The sequence below is a fragment of the Folsomia candida genome, unplaced genomic scaffold (assembly GCF_002217175.1).
Source record: "Folsomia candida strain VU population unplaced genomic scaffold, ASM221717v1 Fcan01_Sc032, whole genome shotgun sequence".
NCBI classification, from domain to species: Eukaryota; Metazoa; Arthropoda; class Collembola; order Entomobryomorpha; family Isotomidae; genus Folsomia; species Folsomia candida.
Window position 1 is genome coordinate 54,116 of NW_019091224.1, and position 21,531 is coordinate 75,646.

Here is a 21,531-nt window from a genome sequence, read left to right on the forward strand (position 1 = left end):
AAAATGCGGTGAACAAGGGCAGAGAAACTCAGAGGAGCAGAGGAAAATTATGACCATTACTATATTGACATAATTATGAATTTCAAAATCCAAAATTTTCAACCCATATTAAACCGTTTTCCGTGGAATTAGTACATAATCAAAAAGGTACAAAGATAAAAATATCGTATTGAGTACCTGACTTCACGTCGACTTAACTTTCTCTTGGTTCTCAGAAAGAAGGAACCCTCTAACCTCCTAAATTAAAAAAAGCACCCTTCTTCTAATCCATTTCCCAACTCGCCGGTTCAAATCCGTCCCAAATTTATTTCTTAGAAAAGCTCGAATGGTTCCAAATAATCCAACCAGAGTATAAAATGCCTCACCAACGGCAACATCAGTCCCTTGCTCGCTTCTACTTCAAGCCTACAAGACCCTCCCAAGCCGTACAAAAGTTCGGGGAAGATTTCCACATAAAGGTAAAATAATTTAGTTTCAATTAATTCTCCTCCCTTTCTAAAGTTTTCCTTTATTCCCGTCCAAAACACTTCGTCCTAGACAGTTTCTAATAACAATTTCTAATAATTCCATTGTTTTGCGCAGATTTAAAATTAATTAGAAACCGGCCGCTGCGTATTCTGCAATGGAAGTCAAACCAGCTATATTTTTATATTTGATTGTGGCATCGATGTGTGGTCTTGGTCAGGGTGCAACCTTTACATTCATCCAATTTCCGGTTAAAGGTAATTAACTATAAATTTTGTAATATCTTACTGATACATACACGAATTCCGAATTTGGGACAAGAATTATAAGAAATATTTCATATTTCCTAGGTACTCATCGCACTGCTCGAATGTCTCTCGGGACATCGGTTAATACAGGGCAATGTGCCCACATTGGGCGGAATTGTATCATGCAGCGGGACAGGGCGGACAACCCGTCGTCCTTCACCTACGTGCCCTGCTGTGAGTACCTCACCTGCCAAGGAATTGGGCCGGTCGAGATCAGAAACGGACTTGGCCAGGCGCTCAAGAGCGATGAGAACACTTTTAGCGGGATCTGCACCGTCAGTCTGGACAATGGAGGGGGAAACTTGGGCCAATACAAGAATTACGTCGCTGGACTTTAAAAGTCGCTGGATTTTTGGGGCTGGTTGTGGAGAAATATGATTCACTAAATACTTCCATTATTAATTTTTGACCTATAATTACATGAATCTAACCGAATCCATTTGACTTTTATGAATTAATAAATATTTACCGAAATTTAATAATGATATAGTGCCTAATAATTATGTGTTAGATTATTGATAAACTATAAAACGTAGTCTTCATCACTCATCTTGGAAATTGACGGGTGGGTGAGGTTAAAATAATAGTTTTTCTCTTCATCAGATGAATATTAATACCTGTTGGGATAAATCGAATAAAAATAATTCGTACACTGCAAATAGTCCGAATTCGGTGTTACTTCAACACCGAGCCGGATCCATATATAACTCCCCCGCCGTGGTGTCCATCATTACCTCCGTCATGGTAACAAATTCAGATGTCACAAAATTCTTTATAAAATTATTTTAGATCTATATTTACTTACTGACCCAAGGTTTGCAATTTGCGGAATTTTGCAAATACTTGCATTTTCCGTATTAGTTAGTACCTACACATACCATCTGATTGTATTTTTTTTCGCGCTCCAACAATGGCCGACCTCGCCATAAGCAATAGCATGTAGAGTTTGAAAATTCACTGTATATGGTCGGTTCTAGACCGATTTTGAAAATTCCGCCCATTTTGGAAACCTTGGACCCTTGCGCGAAATATATAATTTCAGATATTTGAAATTTTTTTTAACTTGGGTGATTTTGTTGTATCAAACGTTCCTATTATACGATAAATAGATAGCTTTGACATTCCTTACTTTTAGAAATTGTGGTTGGGCTCGTTATTCTTGTCGAGAACAACGACATTTCTGTAAAAGTGCACAACTCGTTCTTCTAAAAGTTGTAGCTTTTTTACTCCAAGTTTCGCCCCCTCCTATATGTTGTCTTTTTGTGAAAAAACTTGGCAACTAGATAAGTTACTTTATAAGTGAAAACATATCCGACAAAAAAATATTGCTTTTCCCTCCCGTGGGGAGTTTGGGAATTATCGTCCCACGACTTATGAACCACACCTTACGTATCACTAAAACGACAAAACCAAACATTTCATGTGCTTCTATATTTATTAAAAATTTGCAAACGGCATATTTAAGTACAGCCAAATAAATGCCCATTTACCTCCAAAATATTTCCAAAATATAAACTACGTCAAACGTATAAATACATAATTTCTGGAGAAAGTGTGTAGTTACACGTTTCTATATATCTTCGAAAAATTTGCAAATACAAAATCTGCATTAACTCTTCCACTTGTTTTTTATTTCGATAAATAACATTACCATAAAATCCTCATCTATGTATAACTCTGACCTTACCTGGACAACGTGAGTACACCCAAAACTATCTCATCCACCACCTGCTTACAAATCCAGTGCATGCAAATCCATCCACAACTCGACATCCTCCTTTTTCACAGAACTTTCAGCAATGAGCAAATATGTATGTGTAAATATTAGTTACTCCCCTTTCTACTAAAATCCTTCTTAATGCTACAATTATCATGGAGATATAACACGATTATGTAAATACTCAGGTTTGTCCCAAAAGTTTTATTACACAATTTGTTCACAGAAATCATGTTTGTCACCTACAAACAAAATACGACTGATCTGTAGCATATATTTTACTCATTAAATTCCAACTTTGCTCATGCACATTAAATAAAATAATCACTATTTCTTTAACAAATATCTCACCCATGATTCCCCCACGACAAGACTGTTTATTATCTTTACAAAGATTTAAAGCACAAAAATAGCGCTGCACAATTAATACATACATTTATCATTTTTTAATTCTTTTGCATCACTATTCATCAGATTTGAAGATACGTGAAAAAATCGCAATTCCACCCATTCAAATGTAAAAGGTATAAACATATAAGTGGATACAATTGTGTGCATACACTCTAAACAAAATTTTAATGAATCATTACTGCGCGGAGTGCATATATGACTCTACCGCGATAGTAATGATTTAGTATTAAAACAATACTATATGGTAGAAAAATAACACAAATTAGTATTAAAATTATTACCAAAAAGTGTTATTTTATTACTAAATCTATACCAACATGGTGTAAGTTTTTATTTCCGTCAAGGTAGAGTCATATATCTACTCCGCTTGTTTTTTATTACCAGGTTGCTAAGAGTGTACATAATGGAGACTCATACAATAGTAATTGTTACAGAAGTGGGGATGACGGGCCATATTTTGTTGTAAAACTTTTTACACAACCGTAACACCCTTCTTCACAAGTGTGCATGACACACTCGTATTTTCAAACACATAACATGTCCAGACAAGAACTACTCATAAATCTTTATACAGAATGATTGAATGATTTATCCATTTATACACATTGATGTATGTAAGGTATAAAAATCCCAAAAACCGTGAGAGAAATTAGTGACAGGTATTTTTATCAAGAATGAGATTACCAAATACGTACATATGTATGTATGTGCATATGTATATATACATACGCCTCTTATTTTAACATATCTGTAATCCTTTAATGCATACAATAATCATCTTCATCTTGCATGTTCGTTAAGTTGCAAATTTTTTGTCCTGTCTATTTTTATCCAATTTTACCATTTGCAGGTGTTTCATCACTTGATGCAAAAATCTTCACCAAACTAGTTTACCAAAGTGGACAAGAATAAAGATAATTCTAGAATGAGAATATTTATTTATGTAAGCATATCATCGTTTAATCGAGTCACAATTAATGACAAGAGGTATAAAACCTTGATAAATTAGTAATCTCATAAAACCATGAACTGCAACAGGATCCTGGATCATTCACTGGCCAGGAGCATTCTTTGGATCATTCTTTGTCCCAAAAATTGTCTCATTTTTCCACTGGTTTTGGCAGAGCGATGAAAAACTCGCCAAGTTTTGATCAGGACCTCCCCCCCTCGGGGGAGCATCCACTGTTCATCGAAATGGCGCAGTTCTGCCGAGATGGAGGAAGGGAGGAGTGGCGAGAAGCGGCAAGGTGAGTCTGTGACAGGAATAAAATTTCCGGTAAAAAAGTAAAGAAATAGCTCCTTCTTACTCATTGCATTAACCCCTTAAGCTTGGAATTTTTATAAATTTGGAAGAAAATCGGGAATCAGGAGTGACGATATTTCTGATTTATTTGTACACAAATGCAGTCTTTAAGAGAAGCCAGCTACTTAATAAAATTCGATAACAAAATTGTGACATTAAAATTTTAAAATTATAATTGACAATATCCCAAATTTAAAAGTATCAAAAATCATGAAGTAATTTTTCTCTGAAATTTTTTTAAATTATTTTTTAAACTTTTAAAATTTTATGACATCAATTTCCAATTATATTTCTTCCCCATTCGCAAAACTGTACGTAAATCTGTACATCGATTTTACCCGAATATATGGATGGGTAAAATCCTATAAATCCGTCCATTATAAAAGGTTAATTTATTTAAAAAAAGCTTACTTTCGTCCTCTCGCATAGATGGGTAAAGTATGAAGAAGACATTGAAGAAGGTGGTCAGCGATGGAGCAAACCGTACGTGTCCGCCATTCACCTCAGCGCCTTGAACGAATTGCGCGGGATTTTGGAGAACAATTGCCAAGTTCATTTCAACCTCGTGTGTGGCAGTGAGAAGGAAGCATGTCAACTTCTAGTGGACAAGTGGCTATCCCAGAGAGCCCTTGGGGAACCCGAGTCCTCAAAAGTCCTCTCAACCCTGCTCAAACCGCATGCTCACCTTTACGAAACTACGGAATCGTCATCCCTAATTCCTCGAATTTTTAAAGGGAAAACAAACCCAAAGCCGCGAAAAGGTAACTCCAGCTTGAACAATGAGGGTATTATCCTCGCATTTAGGCGTGTCACCTCATTTGCATAAATCTCACTATGCCCATTTTAGTTGATACGGGCTTTCCGTGTTGAATTAACTCTATGTCTCTCGCGAATGCGTCAAAATATGCATATGAGGTGACCGGCTATAATAATTCCACAGTATTCATCACGATTTCGCATCGTTACCAACAACATAAAATTTCTTGCTTGAAAATTAATTTTCACTCTTTCATACATATTTCCTGTGGAAGCATTTGTCTATTTAGCAAAATAGGTTATTTTAACCTCGCAAAAACCATTTTTGATAATTCAGCTTCCCTCCGCCCTGATCAAGCCCGGCGTGGAAGTATCCTTTCCGTCGTGTATCAACCACAAGAAAAAGATGACAACTTGGTAGGTTTCCCCATTTTTATTAATTATACGTCTCCATGATTTTCATATTCTAGAAAAATACACAATTTCTCCGGAAACTTGACAATCTTCCAGGGCATAAATTACTTGGAGATTGGACGAGCAATGGGAACTTTACTGACAGATCCAGGATTTAAAGATTTGGCATACAGTGCCGAGTCTAGGGATGAGTTGGTAGCTGGGATTGACCAGTTTTTAAATACGACATCAATCCTTCCTCCGGCCATTTGGGATGCGTCGATAAGGTTAGAACCTCACGAGCATGAAACCAACGGCCATGGCGGAAATGCGGGGGGTGAACAAGTAGAACAAGACGACTCACTGGCCAGGTCAGGAAAACTGTTTCGAGGATTGTACAAAGATCTTCAGCGGAAAATTGGATGGTAAATAAATTACTATTTGGAAGTATTTCTAACTCAATAATTATAAAGACTAAACTTCAATTTTTTTTAGGTATCCTTCCGATTTTCGGGACGCAATTTCTCTACAGGTTTTATCAACTTGGATGTTCCTCTATTTCGCCTGCCTAGTAAGTTTTTTCTTGATTTAGATTCGGAAATTTGTTTGGATTCTAAGTGAAAAGTTAAATAAGTTTGCACAATTTTATTTAATTGCTCACAGTTTAATTGAATGGACAAGTTCACATGTATTAATTTACAAGAGAAGGATTGTAGCACAAGCTATGCATGTATGTAGCTGAGTAGATTCACATTACGGGAGCGGTCTAAAAAAAATGTACAATTTCATTACAATATATTCGCAAATAAGTAAGAAAACTTAAATTTTCGAAATTTTCGAGATTTTCATGAAATTTCTTTTAGAGACAAAATTATTCCGTAGGTGGGGTTAACAATTAAATTGAAAATTAATAATAATTATTCATTGGATTTTAATTGACCGTAAAGAAATTTTGAAAATTTGAGCAAACAATTAACATTTTAGAAAATTGTAGCTTTCACTCACATCATAAGCAAATTTTTTGTCAAATCTACATATGTTACCAACCATTTAAATAACATCGAGCAATTATCAAAATATATCTCCAAACGGCTTTAAGTAATTTGTTAAAATTTTAAAAACAAGACTCCCATGATAACCTTTGGAGGATTAATGGGCGAAGCAACGCATAAGTCGATGGGCACAATGGAGACAATTGTCAGTGGGTGCGTCTGTGGCATTGGATTTGCCCTATTTGCTGGGCAACCACTCCTCATACTAGGGTCGACCGGTCCGGTATTGGTATTTGAGAAAATTCTGGTCAGTTTTGCCGAGTAAGTGAAACTTGCAAATAAATCACATGATGTGCAAATTTGAAACACATACATGTAATAGGTCGAATGACTTGAACTATCTCGAATTTCGGTTGTGGGTTGGTTTATGGATTTCCGCAATATTGATGGTGCTTGTCGCCTTGGATGCTAGCTCATTGGTTCAATACATTACACGATTTACTGAGGACAACTTTGCGACATTGATTGCCTTAATTTTTATGTTTGAGGTACATCTGGTGATGAATTTGTTATTAATCATGCATAGGGTTTAGGGTCAAGTCAATTATGATTTTTTCTTTAGGCTGTCAAGAATGTGGTTCATATTAAAGAGAACCACATCACATTGGGCATTGTCAACCTGACTTTCGATGAATTTTCAGAAATCCCAGGATCACAAGTAAGCAGAATTATTACTGGAAAAATTGCATATTTGCCAGGGCTGTTGTTACTTTTGTACTTAAGGACTCCCTTAATTACTGAAATTGAAGTAATTAGTAATTGATACTTGATTTCAAATACTCCGAAATTTTCTAAAAGTATCTGATGCTTAAGTACTTGAAGGATTAATAGTACTTAACATAGGAAGTATTTAATTACTTGACCAAGTAGTAATTACTAATTGAATTCTCAATTACTTAATCGAGCATAGTTTGCGGTAAATTTGAGATAAATTTGAGGTAAGTCTCGTTCACCGGATGAAGTTTAGGATCCTTTTGTTGAGGACAGTGGTCCCACCCAGCTACATATTGCATTGCTTGCATATTGCAACCTGCAAAGCAATTATTCATCGCAATTGTTCCATGGACTACAAATTGGAAACGTGCTCAAACAATCTCGTTTCTCATTACCTGTAAAACTAAAATTATCACTAGAAATTTATGCACTGTTGAGAAATTTGTATATCAATTTCTTTACATAATCACAACCCAAGTAGAAATTGGGGAAATTCACGTAAAATTCACGTGAAATATCTGTGACTTGGCCGCATTTGTCACATGGAATTCACGTGGATTTCAGGTAAATTTTAAATTTGCGTGAATTTCACGTGAAGTTCACACTTATCGTCTATGTCACGTTAATTCCATGTGACAATGCGGCCAAGTCACAGATATTTCACGTTTACGTGAATTTCCCCCATTTCTACTTGGGAAAAGTCCTCCGGGCAAAACGGCAAACGACTGACTGTAAAAAGTACACAATTTGAAGTTTAAATTTTCAAGCATTCGATATTAAAATGCTAAAGTTGAGTTCAATTTGCCGAGGAATTTTTATGGCTCAAAAAGTTATTAGTAATTAGGGGATAGTATTTATTTTATGGGAAGTAATTTGCAATTAAAATAAATTACTAATTAGGAAGTAATTAGTAATTGATTTTCAATTAGTAATTGGTACTTAAAAATAAATTACTCTTTGGTGAAGTACTTGTAATTAGTAATTAAATTCAATTACTGCAAAAATAAGTCTTGTAATTGATACTTAATTACTTTATTTTCATGTTGAGTAATTAAGAATTAATTACTTTCATAGGTAATTAAACAGCCCTGATATTTGCAAATACTTTTTACCAATTGTTTATATGAACCAGACATTACACGAAGTCGTTACCCAATTGGAGTCAGAAACAGGCACAACCGTATTTTTGGTTTGTGATTACATACAAAATATTCGTGATTATTACATCATTAAATTAACAATAGCAATTCCTCATTAATCTAGATGTCGCTGCTACTCTTTTTCGGCACGTTCTTTGTCACATATATGTTGAAGGAGTTTAGAATCAGCCCATTTCTACCGACATGGTGCCGATATCTTGTCTCCGACTTTGCCGTAATTCTCGCCATTGCTTGTCTATCGGTGGTCGATTATTTGGCAGGGATTCCCACCCCAAAACTTGAAATTCCTGAAAAGTTCGCCCCTACATCGGACACTAGAGGATGGTGGATTCCTCCATTTGAAAAAATCCATTATGGAGCATTTTTGCCGCATCAATCCCGGCCCTACTTGCTACAATTCTGATCTTTATGGGTGTGCAATATTTTCATTGGATACAACGAAAACGTAATAATTTGTCCATTTTCCCCATTTATTTTATAGACCAGCAAATCACCGCAGTTATCGTGAACAGGAAAGATCATAAGCTACAGGTCGGTCTATATTTTCAGGATCTCTTAGATTAGATTAGATCTTGGATTAGATTTCTTACATACTTAATAATCTATTTATAGAAAGGGTGCGGCTATCATTTGGATCTCTTCGTCCTTGCTCTATTAATCGTTATCGGTTCACTATTCGGACTTCCTTGGTTTGTCGCGGCAACAGTGGAAAGTCTGACGAATATTGGATCCCTAAAAATGGAGTCTGAAACTGCCGCGCCTGGAGAAAAGCCGAAGTATCTGGGGGTTCGAGAACAACGCGTCTCCAATCTTCTCGTCTTCACAACCGTGGGACTGTCCGTGCTCCTAATTCCCCTTCTAAAAAATGTCCCGATGCCAGTCCTATACGGCGTATTTCTTTACATGGGCTTCTCCGCGTTGATGAGAATGGACCTATTTTCCTCCTCCTCCTAATGCCACTAAAATATCAACCAGATCATCCCTTCTTGAGGGAGGTTCCTCTCAGAAAAGTTCATCTTTTTACCATCATCCAAGTCCTCTGTTTAGCTATTTTGTGGACCATCAAAAGCATTAAGACAACAGCGATTGGATTTCCACTTATGGTAAAACTTCTACAAATATCCCTTAGTAAAAAAGTTCATAATTTGACTCATGTTTTCTTTAGCTGGTGGTTATGATGATGGTCCGAAAATTCCTGGATCACATATTTACTCAAGACGAACTTCTGGCTTTGGATGATGCACTTCCTGGTCAACGGAAGACAAGGGAGGATCAAGTAGGGGAAACTATTAATATGAAGAAATCTTATTCACCCGAAATGATTAAAGTTGTATCAAGGCTTTAAGATTTATAGTGACAGATTTGTGCCCGGATTTCATACCTACTTACTAACAAAAATGTAATAAAATTATTTTACTTGTAAAAAAGACCATGAATTTAAATGCGAATACGTAAATGAAATGATTGTTGTTATTCTATGATAACTTCAAAACTGGAAATCTTTATTTAGCGTGGAATACATATTAACATCATCGGCTTAATTCTAAATAGTGCAAATGTGACTTTGTGTCTTAATTTTAAAAAGTGCAAAGTGCCTTTTTTTCTTAATTTTAAAAACCGCAATTCAAATTTTTGCATCGATTTCGATTTTGGTGAAATTATTATAAAAAACCCATGGACGTAATTCTTACAGTTACGTATTTAAAACCTACAGTGCAGCCTTCATATAGCCCGAGTCAGGGATAGGATCCGATTGTTACCGTGTCCGACTTCTCCGAGCAACTATTACCACCCCCGTGGTGGGGCTGGTGCAATGTTGTATTACTTAGCACTAAATGTGTAAAGTTATTTGCAAATCCTTCACCTTGCCTACACGGACCAGTTGGGGTCGCTTCTTTCAAATTTAGAAGTTACAAAGTTGTAGTTGCTCCATAGAAGTAATTTTTAGCCGCTGTGCCAAATTTCAGCTGCAACTAATATCTTTCAAAAACCGGCATGGGTCACCCGGAAGGGTCTCTCTGGAGACACCATGCTCGCTTTTAACCTTATATTCGTTCTTAAGAAGCCTTTGAGTACCAATGTACCGAATTTCATCTTTTTAAGACAACTTCTGAAAATCAGTATGGGTCATGCGATAGGGTCCCTATGCATAACAACTTTCCCAATTTCACTTCACATTTTTGCATTAGAGGCCATTAGCAACATCTATGCCAAATTTCGGCTCAATTGGACGATTTTGAAAAATCGGTATGGGTCACCCGCTAGGGTGACTCCGGTTAAAACTTTTTCAAATTTGACTTCATATTCTTTCATTAGGAGCCATTAACAACTACTTTACCAAATTTCAGCTTTCTACGACAATTTTGAAATTTTGGTGCATAATACCCCACCAACCCACATGACCCTCACCGGTCAACCACTTGACCGATTTCGCCCATCTTCGAACTTAGCTCCTCATTTGCCCTATACTACATGTGTACCAAATTTCAAGTCGATAGGTTAAGTTTAACGAGAGTTATCGTGAATCAGACAGACAGACAGACAGACAGACCGGTTCCATAAGCCCTGACTCGGGCTAAAAACCCACGATTTTGGCGAAAAAATTTTTAAATTACGAGTTACGGAGATTAATTTCAGATGTTCAAAAATCGCGCCATCGATCGAAAATTATTGATTATTCCGAAATTGTCAATAAGTTGAAGAATCGAAGCTCCTCCTCATAATATGAGGAGCAGCTTCATTCAGAAATCCTTACTGTCTGTGAGGTCGCAGAGAAAAGATTAAAAACCATCCATAATTGCACACTTGCTAGTTTCGGCTGCGCCGCACTTTGAAGTGCGAAAAAAATCGCATCGTATCGAGTTGCGTTGCGGTTGCGGTGCGGCAGCTTTTTTTAAATTGAAGTTGCGTTGCGGTTGCGGTGCGGTGCGATTCTTATTTTTGAAGTTGAGTTGCGGTTTTTTTTAACCCAAAGTGATAATACGAACCTCCAGGAATTGAAATTACATCTAAATCTAAACGACGGGGAGTTTTAAGCAAAGTTTTGTGACTTTTTGGCAGACATAGACCAGTAAAACTTTCAGATAGGATTGATAATAAATTGTCTACTGCTAGGCCAGTAATGTTCTGCTTAACAGCCCAGACTGCTAATTTATCCTTAAAATCTAAATCAACACTATTTTCTTCTGACACCTCTGAGTCCGAGCTATATTCAGATTCAATTACCTCATCAATATAATCCTCAAAATTAAACTCGATCGTTGATTCTTCAAATATATCTAGCTCTACGTATTCTTCTACAATATTATTAGTCTGTGGTTCTACATTAATACTACTACTCGTATTTACGCCATTATTATTAATTTCGCTAAGAATTTTTTGAACCGAATTGTACATTTTGCGACGTTTACTCCTAGTAGAAGACATTGTAATCACTTTCGGGCAGTTTTTTTGAATGGAGCAAACCGGAGCCAGCGAGCGATGAGTTTGTTTATAACGTCCTCCGTTGTTCTTTCAAAACCGTCGTTACCTCGTACAGATTCTACAAAATAATTACATATATCAAATTAGCACCATCCGATTACGATTATTTGATGCAAACCTACCAATTATTGCGAGATTGAGTTTGGTGTAAGCATTAAATTCTAGTTTGCTTTTCCCTAGTCCAGTTCTGCTAAATTTGGCACCCAGTTCCAATGTCATAAATCTTTCAAGAATTCTCGTAATGAGTAATTCAGTAGTTGAGGCTCCAATTAAGGACAGGGAGGAAGCCTAAACAAAACAATGAGTTTAACAATCTAAACGTTTTTATGCAGATAAGCTAGTAAAGTCAAGGCCTTTTTACTCACAAATAACTTCAGATTTTCCTTTTCCTTTAAAAAGACTTCAATTGCTTTGAGTTCGCTGACAGTTCCAGCTGGATGGGGTGGTAGAGTGGAAAAATCCTCCACTTCTCTTCTCTCGCTTGTTTTTAGCAAAAGTAAACTCCTACTCATATCATTTTGATTCTGCTGAACCTGCACTAATTGCCGAACAATTACTTTTTGAAACTCTGGAAAAACAAAATATGCAAATTTACCGATTAATTTAATTCAAATTAATTTATAATATATTCTACACTAAATAATGATTAATATATATTAAAACTCTTACTCGTAAAATCTTCTTTTGTCGCATATTCCACTTCCAGATTCTGTACACTGGTTGTGTAAATTGTATTCACTAATTGTGAAGACTCTTCCAATCCAATTGATAGATTAGGGCTAGGTCCTTGATAACCCAGACTGGAATGGAGACCATGGACATCTGCTGACTCTGTTTCGCCCAATGGTGTGGGGAAGGCTAAAATGTGAAATTTTTTCTATTACTTTTACACTTGATCCATTTGGTCTCTTTATTATAAAAGTGTGTTTTAATTTAAAAATAAATGAGAATGTATTCATAAGCTTACTTATCTGTAATGGACACGAAAGTGGCTCGACAACGGCACTTTTTAGCAATTTATTCGGAGATGCGTGTTCGCCTTCCGAATCGCTTTCTTCTAACACCTTTTTGGACTTGCGATTCTTCTTTCTTTTCAGCGGTGGGTGGTTCGTCGAGTCAGACTCGAGCGCTGACGTGTCTTGCGCCAAATTAGCCGCCTCCCGTGCGTTTAAGTATCCATCTGTGAAAAACAAGGATAAATATGAAGCCAGCAATTAAAAATACTAATTAAAACCAATTAATTTGAGGACATACCATAACTTTTAAGAATCCGGCATCGAAATGTGGGCCAATTATTTTGAACTGGTGCTCCATTTTTCACTAATTTTGTAACACCACCTATACCCGTCTTATCCGGATACCGACATAACGTCCCCTCTGGATTTACCCAGGCAGAGAGCACAACTTCAACTGCCTCCTCATCAGGAAACTCCACGACTGAATACATATATATTATTTTAATTATTAGTAAGCTTATAAAAAGTTACAAAGTTCCCAATCGTAATGAAATAAATAATGAAATGTGAGTGAAGTGCACAAAGAAAATCCCAACCGCCACTTTTCGTAAAAATGATGCGATAACATTCTTGTAACATTGGGGAAATAGATATGAAACCTCATATCCAGTTAATGATACAATATAACGAAAATATTCCCAAAACATTCAGTTTTCACGGCACATTCAGATTATTATTGCATAAATATTTATACAATATTAGGAAATTATTTAAATCCTAAATATTAATCCAACCAAGATTTAACATGATTTTCTAACCAAAATACAACATTAACACAAATTTAACAACCGTAATACTAGCATAATATTATATCAATGTTATGTTCCAGTCGGGGTGGCGTCAAATTCGCCAAATTTATAGGTTTTTATTTTTAAAACCGCCATAACTTTTGAAATTTTGGGCGGATATTCAAAAAAATTTCCAAAAATCCTGAACAAGACTTTCGTATACTATCAAGTTTTTCAAAATATTGTTTGTTTCAATTTTTGTCAAAATTTTGAGATTTTCTTACACATGGAATTTCGGCGAAAAAATCTTTAAAATGCCCAAAAAATAAAAAAAAATTCATTATTTATGAATTTCTTCAAATTTTGACCTTTGCGATCATTTTGAGCCCAAAATTTTGAAAATCCCCCAAAAACCGCAAAAGTTAGAGAGGTTTGAAATTGGCCGAAAACGCTGATTTTTAAGTTTGGCGCCACACAACGGCGCCAAATATGAGTTTTACACGGAAATATGAATGGAACCTTCATCTAGGATCCTAGTGGATTCTCAAAAACGTGGTGGGTACCCTGGACACGAACGACAGGTCATGAGTGTCCCTTGTTAGATATTATTCGATATTTACGTACATCCATCCATAAATTTTGTTTGCTTAGATTTCGAAGCTTCGCAGAACAAAGGAATACCTAAATATGGCCCCAATATTTATTTTACTGATATCTTTAAAACGTTGTTCATGAAGCATTCTTCACAAAATTCGAGTTTGTTAATATTATTCGGTTATTTTTTGTACTCTTTTGTACTCTTTTGTACTTTTTTGTTTGCTGGCTGTCTATTTATACAAATTGGAAGCCTCAAATCCCCGGGAATTTTTGAACTGTCTATCGCAACTTGTAAGACCTGTGTAACACAAAATTAAATTCTCCGGTCACCATGGAAACGGCGATTGATTTATTACAATTTTTCAGTATTTGCATCCCGACCTTCATATGTGAACCAAATTCATTTCCACTAAGAAACTTAGACTTGTCGGCAACTATTCTATTCAGGCAGCCAGTCCTACTTCTCTCTGCAAGTGACTATAACGAAGCATACAATAATTACTCCGAAGTGATACTTCCTGTCCGTTTAAAATTTGGTATTCCACCATACACCAGAGTCCCCTTATGCTCATACGTTTTCAACTTTGACCTGGCAAAATTTATCGATGTCAGTTACAAAGCCGCAATTAGTAAATTAGCTATCATTTCTTTGATGTTTTCGCGAATTCCGACATCATATAAATTTTTGATTGTTGTCGTACCTCGACATAAGTTTTCTCAAATTACCAAGTTCCTCGACAGAACTCAGGCTTACGCAGTCCTTAAGATTTTTGCAATTCGAAATATTCCTTCGTATGGTGCATCCATTCATTATTTTTGCATCCACTGTCCCACACACCATAAATTAGTGTTGAGAACGACAACAAAAACCAGTTGGCATAAAATTCTTGCTCGTTTAGTCATAATGGAGCAAAACTCAGTTTCCGTTAACGCAAAATCGGAACTTTTAGGTCGTCTCTTTGTACCTAAAAGTTACTCAATTTTTGGTAGAGTAGAAAAGTCATGGACTTCTAAGACGGTAGAAGAGTATTTAAGGAAAGAATATCAAATGGATAAATTTGACTCGTCGTATTTTACCCGGGCAAAAAATGCCTTAAAAATCTTCACCCTTCCGCAACTACTCGACTATATTTTATTAGAGGGTGCAATTTGGTTAAACCTGTCTTCCATTAATACAGATTGTAGTGCCCGACAATCCTATCATATTCCTCGATTAGGTGCAATCACAAATTTCAGGGAAGCAGATGGTAATATGTTTATAATCCTGGTGGGAGCCATCGAATTCAATTTTGTTACTTGTGACGGTATTCAGCCCCTCTTGAGTTATAAGATATATATTTCACCGTTAGATGGAGCTTGTTGGGGATTGACTGTAACATTTCTTATCGTCATTGCTAGTATCGTTGGAAACCTGAGACGATCATTTCACGCTTTTTGGATAATTTTTATCGATCTGATGGGTGTCCTTGTGGAAAAATCGATCCAGATGAGTTCCCTGTCTCGGGCTAACGTAGCGATTTTGTCACTCTGGATTTGGTCCAGTTTGATATTAACGACCGGGTGGAAAGCTGTATTTACGACGGAAGTAATAACCCCAATATTTCCAATGAGTAGATTCAAGTCGTTCCCAGACTTGACGAATTTCACATTTTATTTTCCCATTGAAGAAGAGGAGTTTTATTTCTATGAAAATCCCGGCATCAGCTATGTTGTTCCTTACCTTGTGTACATTTTACATACCCTGCGATCCTCAAAGGCTGCCGGAATTGCAAACTTTTCAATGCAAACTTTGCAAGCGGACAGGGACACTGGATATACCCGCATTTTCCCGCTGGCGTACAATCACCCTGAACATTTCTTTGGCAACTTGACCAAGTGGAACTGTAAGAAGGTGGCGTATGCTGATACGTGTGATCGAATTAATGCAATTCTATCATACGCAATCCATAAAGGAAAAAAGTCTGGGGCAAGATTTGCTAAGGGGAAAGATGTCCTTCGAACTAACCCGAAGGGATGGATGTGGCTTAGTTTAGGTGACTCGAGGCGAGCTGAAAATCTGATAAGAAGACAGCAAATATTCATGTCGTCGGGCATATACAGATATTGGGAGGGTTTATATGGGAGGTTTAAGAGAGCCAAATTATTTCAGGATTATGATAACGATAAAATGCAAGAAAATTTAAAGGATAAAGGACTTGGAACGGATTCTAAGATTGTATCAGCAATGGTGATATTAGGGATGGGGTGTGGCATTTGCATCATGATTTTTTTGATTGAAGTCTTTTGTTTTGTGCTATTGCTCTAAGAAATTATGATATTTGCAGATATAAATGTATTTGACAATGTTTGAGTACTCAGAATGAGTACATTTGAAATTAGATGAAAGAAGGATCTATGTGCATTAATAATTGTAGTGTAAGGGGCAAGAGCACTTTATCAAAATAAATAAAATGAAAGTTACATATTCTAAGAATTACTCATTATCAATTTCCAGATTCCAGAGTACAGATGTATAAATTTAGCTATTCCTTGTTACGAACAGGGACTTATTTTACCGTAAAAACTCAAATAGTAGCCGGGAGCTACTATTAAAAAAAATTGAAAGCTGCGACCCGGATACAACATGGTTGAGCATAAGGCTACTATTTGAGCAAGGTCACTATTTGAGCCTATTTGAGTTTTTACGGTATTTTAGGATGAAAAATATTTTAAAAAATTTGGATAATCATCTGCATCATGCTGACAGTTGTTCGGATGTATTATTTTCACAATACGAGCATCTACAGATTTCTCCAAAGCACGATCCGTATTTGCAACCTTTCATCTGGCATGACAAAGGGCACGTCGATTCCCAATTACAAGTTCCTAATTGAGGTGCGGCCTAAGTAGAAAAATTAAGATTATCTGTCATATAAATAAAATTAATTGGTTTTGTGTAGGGTTGCCGCGGGTAGCGTAAATGCTACCCGTTACCCGGCCTGCTACCCGCAGCCCAACTACCCGTACCCGTGCGGGTACCCGTCACCCGTTACCCGTTTTGAGAATTCAGTTAAACATTAACCAACTACCAAAATAACACAGATTTAATTAATTAGTTACTATTCTAGGTTAATAAGAACCTCGAGAGAGTGCTACAACAAATTGCTGGATATAATTATCAACGATATAACTAGCTTTATTTAAAATTTTACATTTTTTTATTTTTTTTCTTCAAATCTTGATCTTTGTGATCATTTTAAGTCCAAAATTTTGAAAATCCCACAGAAACTGCAAAAGTTATGGAGGTTTGAAAATGGTCGAAAACGAAGATTTTTAAGTTTGGCGCCAAAGCACGGCGCGAAATATAAGTTTTACACGGAAATAAGAATGGATCCTACATTTGGGGTCCTGGTAGATTCAAAAAACATAGTGGGGACCCTGGACACGAACGACAGGCTGCCTTTCAAAACGGCAGCTAAATAATTTTCTACAAACTAATAAGTCGGTCACTAGCTGTCTTCTTTGACAAATCATTGCAAACCCCCTGAAGCTAAGCGCTTACCCATTGAAGAGAAACGTAAGGATGGAAGACCATCAAAAACATCAAAAGCCTTAATTACTGATTAAAAATTTTAAAATTGTACATAGTTGAAGCGTATTTGTCAGCGGTAATGCTGTTTAAATTTGATGATTTTTTATGGTCAAATTAAATACTTATGGACGATCTGGTTCTTCTTTATGAGTAAAGCCAGTATTGGTCAATGAATGAGTTAGTATGGTTAGTTTCAGTATTTAATTATGGTCCATTAAAGATAACCCATTTATAATGGAATGGTGTGAAATGCAACATTCCGATTTTGTTTAAATTTTGGAATTGTGTCGTTCAACTGAATGCAGGACAATTTGTCAAAATATTTGGGACCAAAATTGAAGAATTAACGATTTTTATTGGGGAGGAAGTGGATTTTTCCCCACTTGTTAAAAATCGCTCCCTTTTCAAATTTGACTTGAAAATTTTTGATAAATTCTTACTATCCCACAATAAGCTTCCTCAAATTCCTGAAATAAGCTTCCTCAAATTCCTGAAATAAGCTTCCTGAAATTCAAAATTTCAAATCTCACAATTTGACAATTGTGAGTGTTGCAATTCGCACCAGTTCATTGTTAGTTTTGCACTCAAACTGTCGCAGAATTCCTGAAAAATGACGCTCACTATCAACCATGATTAAATTCTGCATTAATGATGCGAAATAAATTGTCAAAGTAGATATATAACTCTTATATAAATCAACTGCTCACTCTCGCTGCGCAAGGCGAGCTATTTAATTATGTAAAATCAAAATACCCGTTACCCGTGCGGGTAGTAGTAACTACCCGCAGACAAACGGGTACCCGCAATATCGTGCGGGTATGCGGGTAACGGGTACCCGGCCCGTTACCCGCGGCAACCTTAGTTTTGTGTACTTACGTCGCCCAGATTGATTGCCCCCATTATCGTGGGGATTATGAAAAAGGAGGCGAGCAGCCGGCCCATGTTCAGCACGATGGGAAAGCCTGAAGTATTTAAATGTTTTTTTTAGAGGTGTGTTGGTTCTATTGGATTGTTTTTGGCTAGTTTTGGGACTATTTTTGATTTTATATCGATCTGTCGCCGATAGTAAGTGGGCTGCATCAGAGACAAAATTAAATACAAGTGTATGGTGATGAAGGTGTGTATCTAATTAGGATAATTAGCAAATACTTAAAAATTTAACTGGAGGAAACTATAATAGAGGTTAAAAATTGTTGTTTTTTTTACTTAACTGAACTGGCAAATTGTTAAAGCTAGAGATATATGCACGTAGGCGATATATTGGCAGGTGTCTTGTTATTGTTAAGTTTAATGAATTCGATTGAACGGCAGCATAATATTTGTTGCCAATTTGTTTGATATCAATTGAAGTGTAGTGCATTTATGGGAAAGGCGAGCTTACTTGTTGATCTATTTGTAACGATTTTTCATCGAAATGAATAAAAACAATTTTAGCACAACAGTCATTGGTTTTGTTATAAATTTAAAAATTATCATGACGTGTGATGAATCGCACGTACATATCACACTGGTCCGGATTAAATGATTTATTGGCCAAAATCTATAACTCTCGAACAACTCAATTTTTTCGAATTCTGCTTTCGGGAATTAAGGTATGAGGGTCTAAGGCGTCTAAGTTACGCAATTTTAACTAAAAGCCACACCCATCGGGGGGTGTGGTCAAAGGTAACTAATTGTTTTATCACGTTACCCCATCATGTGGGATGTCAAATTAAAGCTCTCATCAATGTCTATACAATTCTGGATAATATCAGTACAGTGGGGGCACACCCACCGTCTGGGGGTGTGGTTAACTTGCAAATTTGAAATTTTTGCTTCGACAAATCTGAGTATACATTTTCATCAAATGATAACATTCTGTAGTTTTGTGAAGTATTTCATCCCTCTGAACTCATTAACACAGAAAATGGGACAAAAATCAAAAAATTTGTCGTGCCTCCAAATGGGGCCCCAGCTTCATTGGATGTCCCCCAGCGTAATAAATTTTTTAGAGGGGTGTATTTTACAATTGTCCCTTCCTAGGACAATGAGTAAGATGTTCTGAAATAATTGTGTTGTTTGGAACACTGGAAAATTTTTTTACTAGCCTATGATTACGGGACTCCAAATATTTTGCTCATGCCAATTTGCCTGTTTATTAATTTAAATTTCTGTGACTATTCGCAATGGTAGCAGCTGGTAGCAGCAGGTTTTGTAGATGAGATATGTGGGATTAACAATACGCTTTCGGTTCCTCGAAATACCACAGGACTAGACAGGATTTTCAACTTGAATTTTTTCCTATTTAACCCAATGTTATAAGGCAAATTTGTCCAAACGCCTCTCCATACCCAATCGAACAAATTGAATGAAACTTTCCATAATTGTTCCTCTATGTTAAAGGTACTAAGGAGGGTAGTTTGTTTTCGAATCGGTGATTAGAGGTTTTGGCCAAGGAAATCATCATTCCGGACCAGTGTGCATATGTACGGTCGGCGTCAGACCGATACAAAATCGGAATTCATTCCACAACTCGACAGCTATGAACAAGCCAAGTTTTAATATCGTCGTTGAATAATGGAAAAGAGCTATTGCCATTCGCTGTCAACTAAGAAAAGAGCCATTGTCATTTTGTGTTAAATAACAAAAGCGCCTTCTCCGTTTGTTGTCCAATAAGAAAATGGCGTTCTCCACGTAAGGGGGATGTGCGATTTCACGCTTTTTGCGTCTCAACTCTATGCTTCTCATGTTAAGGTTGGAATTGGAAAAGGCCGAAACTAAGTATATTTTTTAGCTCAACCATTGGTCAGAATTATACAGTTCGTAGCGATTAGGTCGTCGTGACCTTAACTTAAGGTCACGGTCCGACGAGAGGATTTTCTTTGACGTATTTCTCATCCTGTTCATACATCGGCCCAATACTGACCGGGTATGCTGAACTGACCTTTAGCAAAATTATGCTTAAATTATTCATACCCTATCGACGGTGCGAGAATGCCATGTTCATTATCGACCCCTCCATTCCGGGAAGTCCTACTTTAAGATTCACGTTTGTGGACCTCGAGTACGAATGAAACTGCTCGTACGACTCGGTTTAAATTGGTTCGATAACAATTATGTGAAGGTGACTAACAAGTTTTCTGGAATGATGCAAAATTTGGTCTTGCAAATATTTGAATATATGCTAAAAATAAAAACGAGCATTAAAAAATATTATTTTCAGATTTTGCGGAACAACTATTCCTCCCCTCACGCTTATTGAGGGCACTGGTATCCTCACCTTCAGATCTGATAGTGGCGAGGTCAGGTAAGGATTCAAGTTCCAGTGGGGTTAAGGTCCCGGTTCATGTAGTCGTCAAAAGAAATGAAAATTTTTCAGAAACTTGATTATATACGTTGCATTAAACAACTCATTGCAATGCCGTAGAATTACTTACGTGCACATGTTTATAAGGGATAGCATCAAAATAGTAAAGCAGTATGACAAATATATTTTCATTTTTACATAATTTTTTTCCATCACGAAAAGTTCAAATAATTAATTGTAATCATGCGTATATAAATACGTGTCACGACGAAAAAGTAATTTTAGCAACATACATAGTTTTTGACTTTGACTACTTCAAGTCGACTTATTAATTTTCATTAGAGACAAAAATAGTACACAAATATGTATATTTATCAATTTAGCGATTCCTTAAGAAAAAGTCTAACATCTTGGAGAAAAAGAATTCTCAAGAAAAATATAGATGATCATTTTCTTCTTGATACGAACACTTACAATGGAGGTCTCCCAACGTATGCTCACAGATTTGGACCAAACTAGCGTCAATCGATCACAAATATAATTGGAATGAAATTTGCTAATGGAACTATCT

At 36.4% G+C, this 21,531-nt stretch overlaps 1 protein-coding gene, 1 long non-coding RNA gene and 1 pseudogene across 2 annotated transcripts; 2 read left to right on the forward strand and 1 right to left on the reverse strand.

Annotated features, from left to right (window-relative positions):
- The first annotated feature begins 353 nt into the window (after positions 1-353).
- Positions 354-1,258, forward strand: LOC110860476. The gene is made up of 3 exons (XM_022109523.2): positions 354-458; positions 583-722; positions 816-1,258. The coding sequence occupies exons 2-3, from the start codon at positions 623-625 to the stop codon at positions 1,109-1,111; spliced, it is 396 nt and encodes a 131-aa protein (XP_021965215.2). The 5' UTR covers positions 354-458; positions 583-622; the 3' UTR covers positions 1,112-1,258.
- Positions 1,259-3,904: 2,646 nt separating this feature from the next.
- Positions 3,905-9,771, forward strand: LOC110860385 (annotated as a pseudogene).
- Positions 9,772-16,519: 6,748 nt separating this feature from the next.
- Positions 16,520-18,894, reverse strand: LOC118439238. Its single transcript, XR_004837299.1, has 2 exons — positions 18,551-18,894; positions 16,520-16,984 (listed from the first exon to the last, which is right to left on the reverse strand). It is a non-coding gene; the product is annotated as an uncharacterized LOC118439238 (long non-coding RNA).
- Between the last annotated feature and the right edge of the window lie 2,637 nt (positions 18,895-21,531).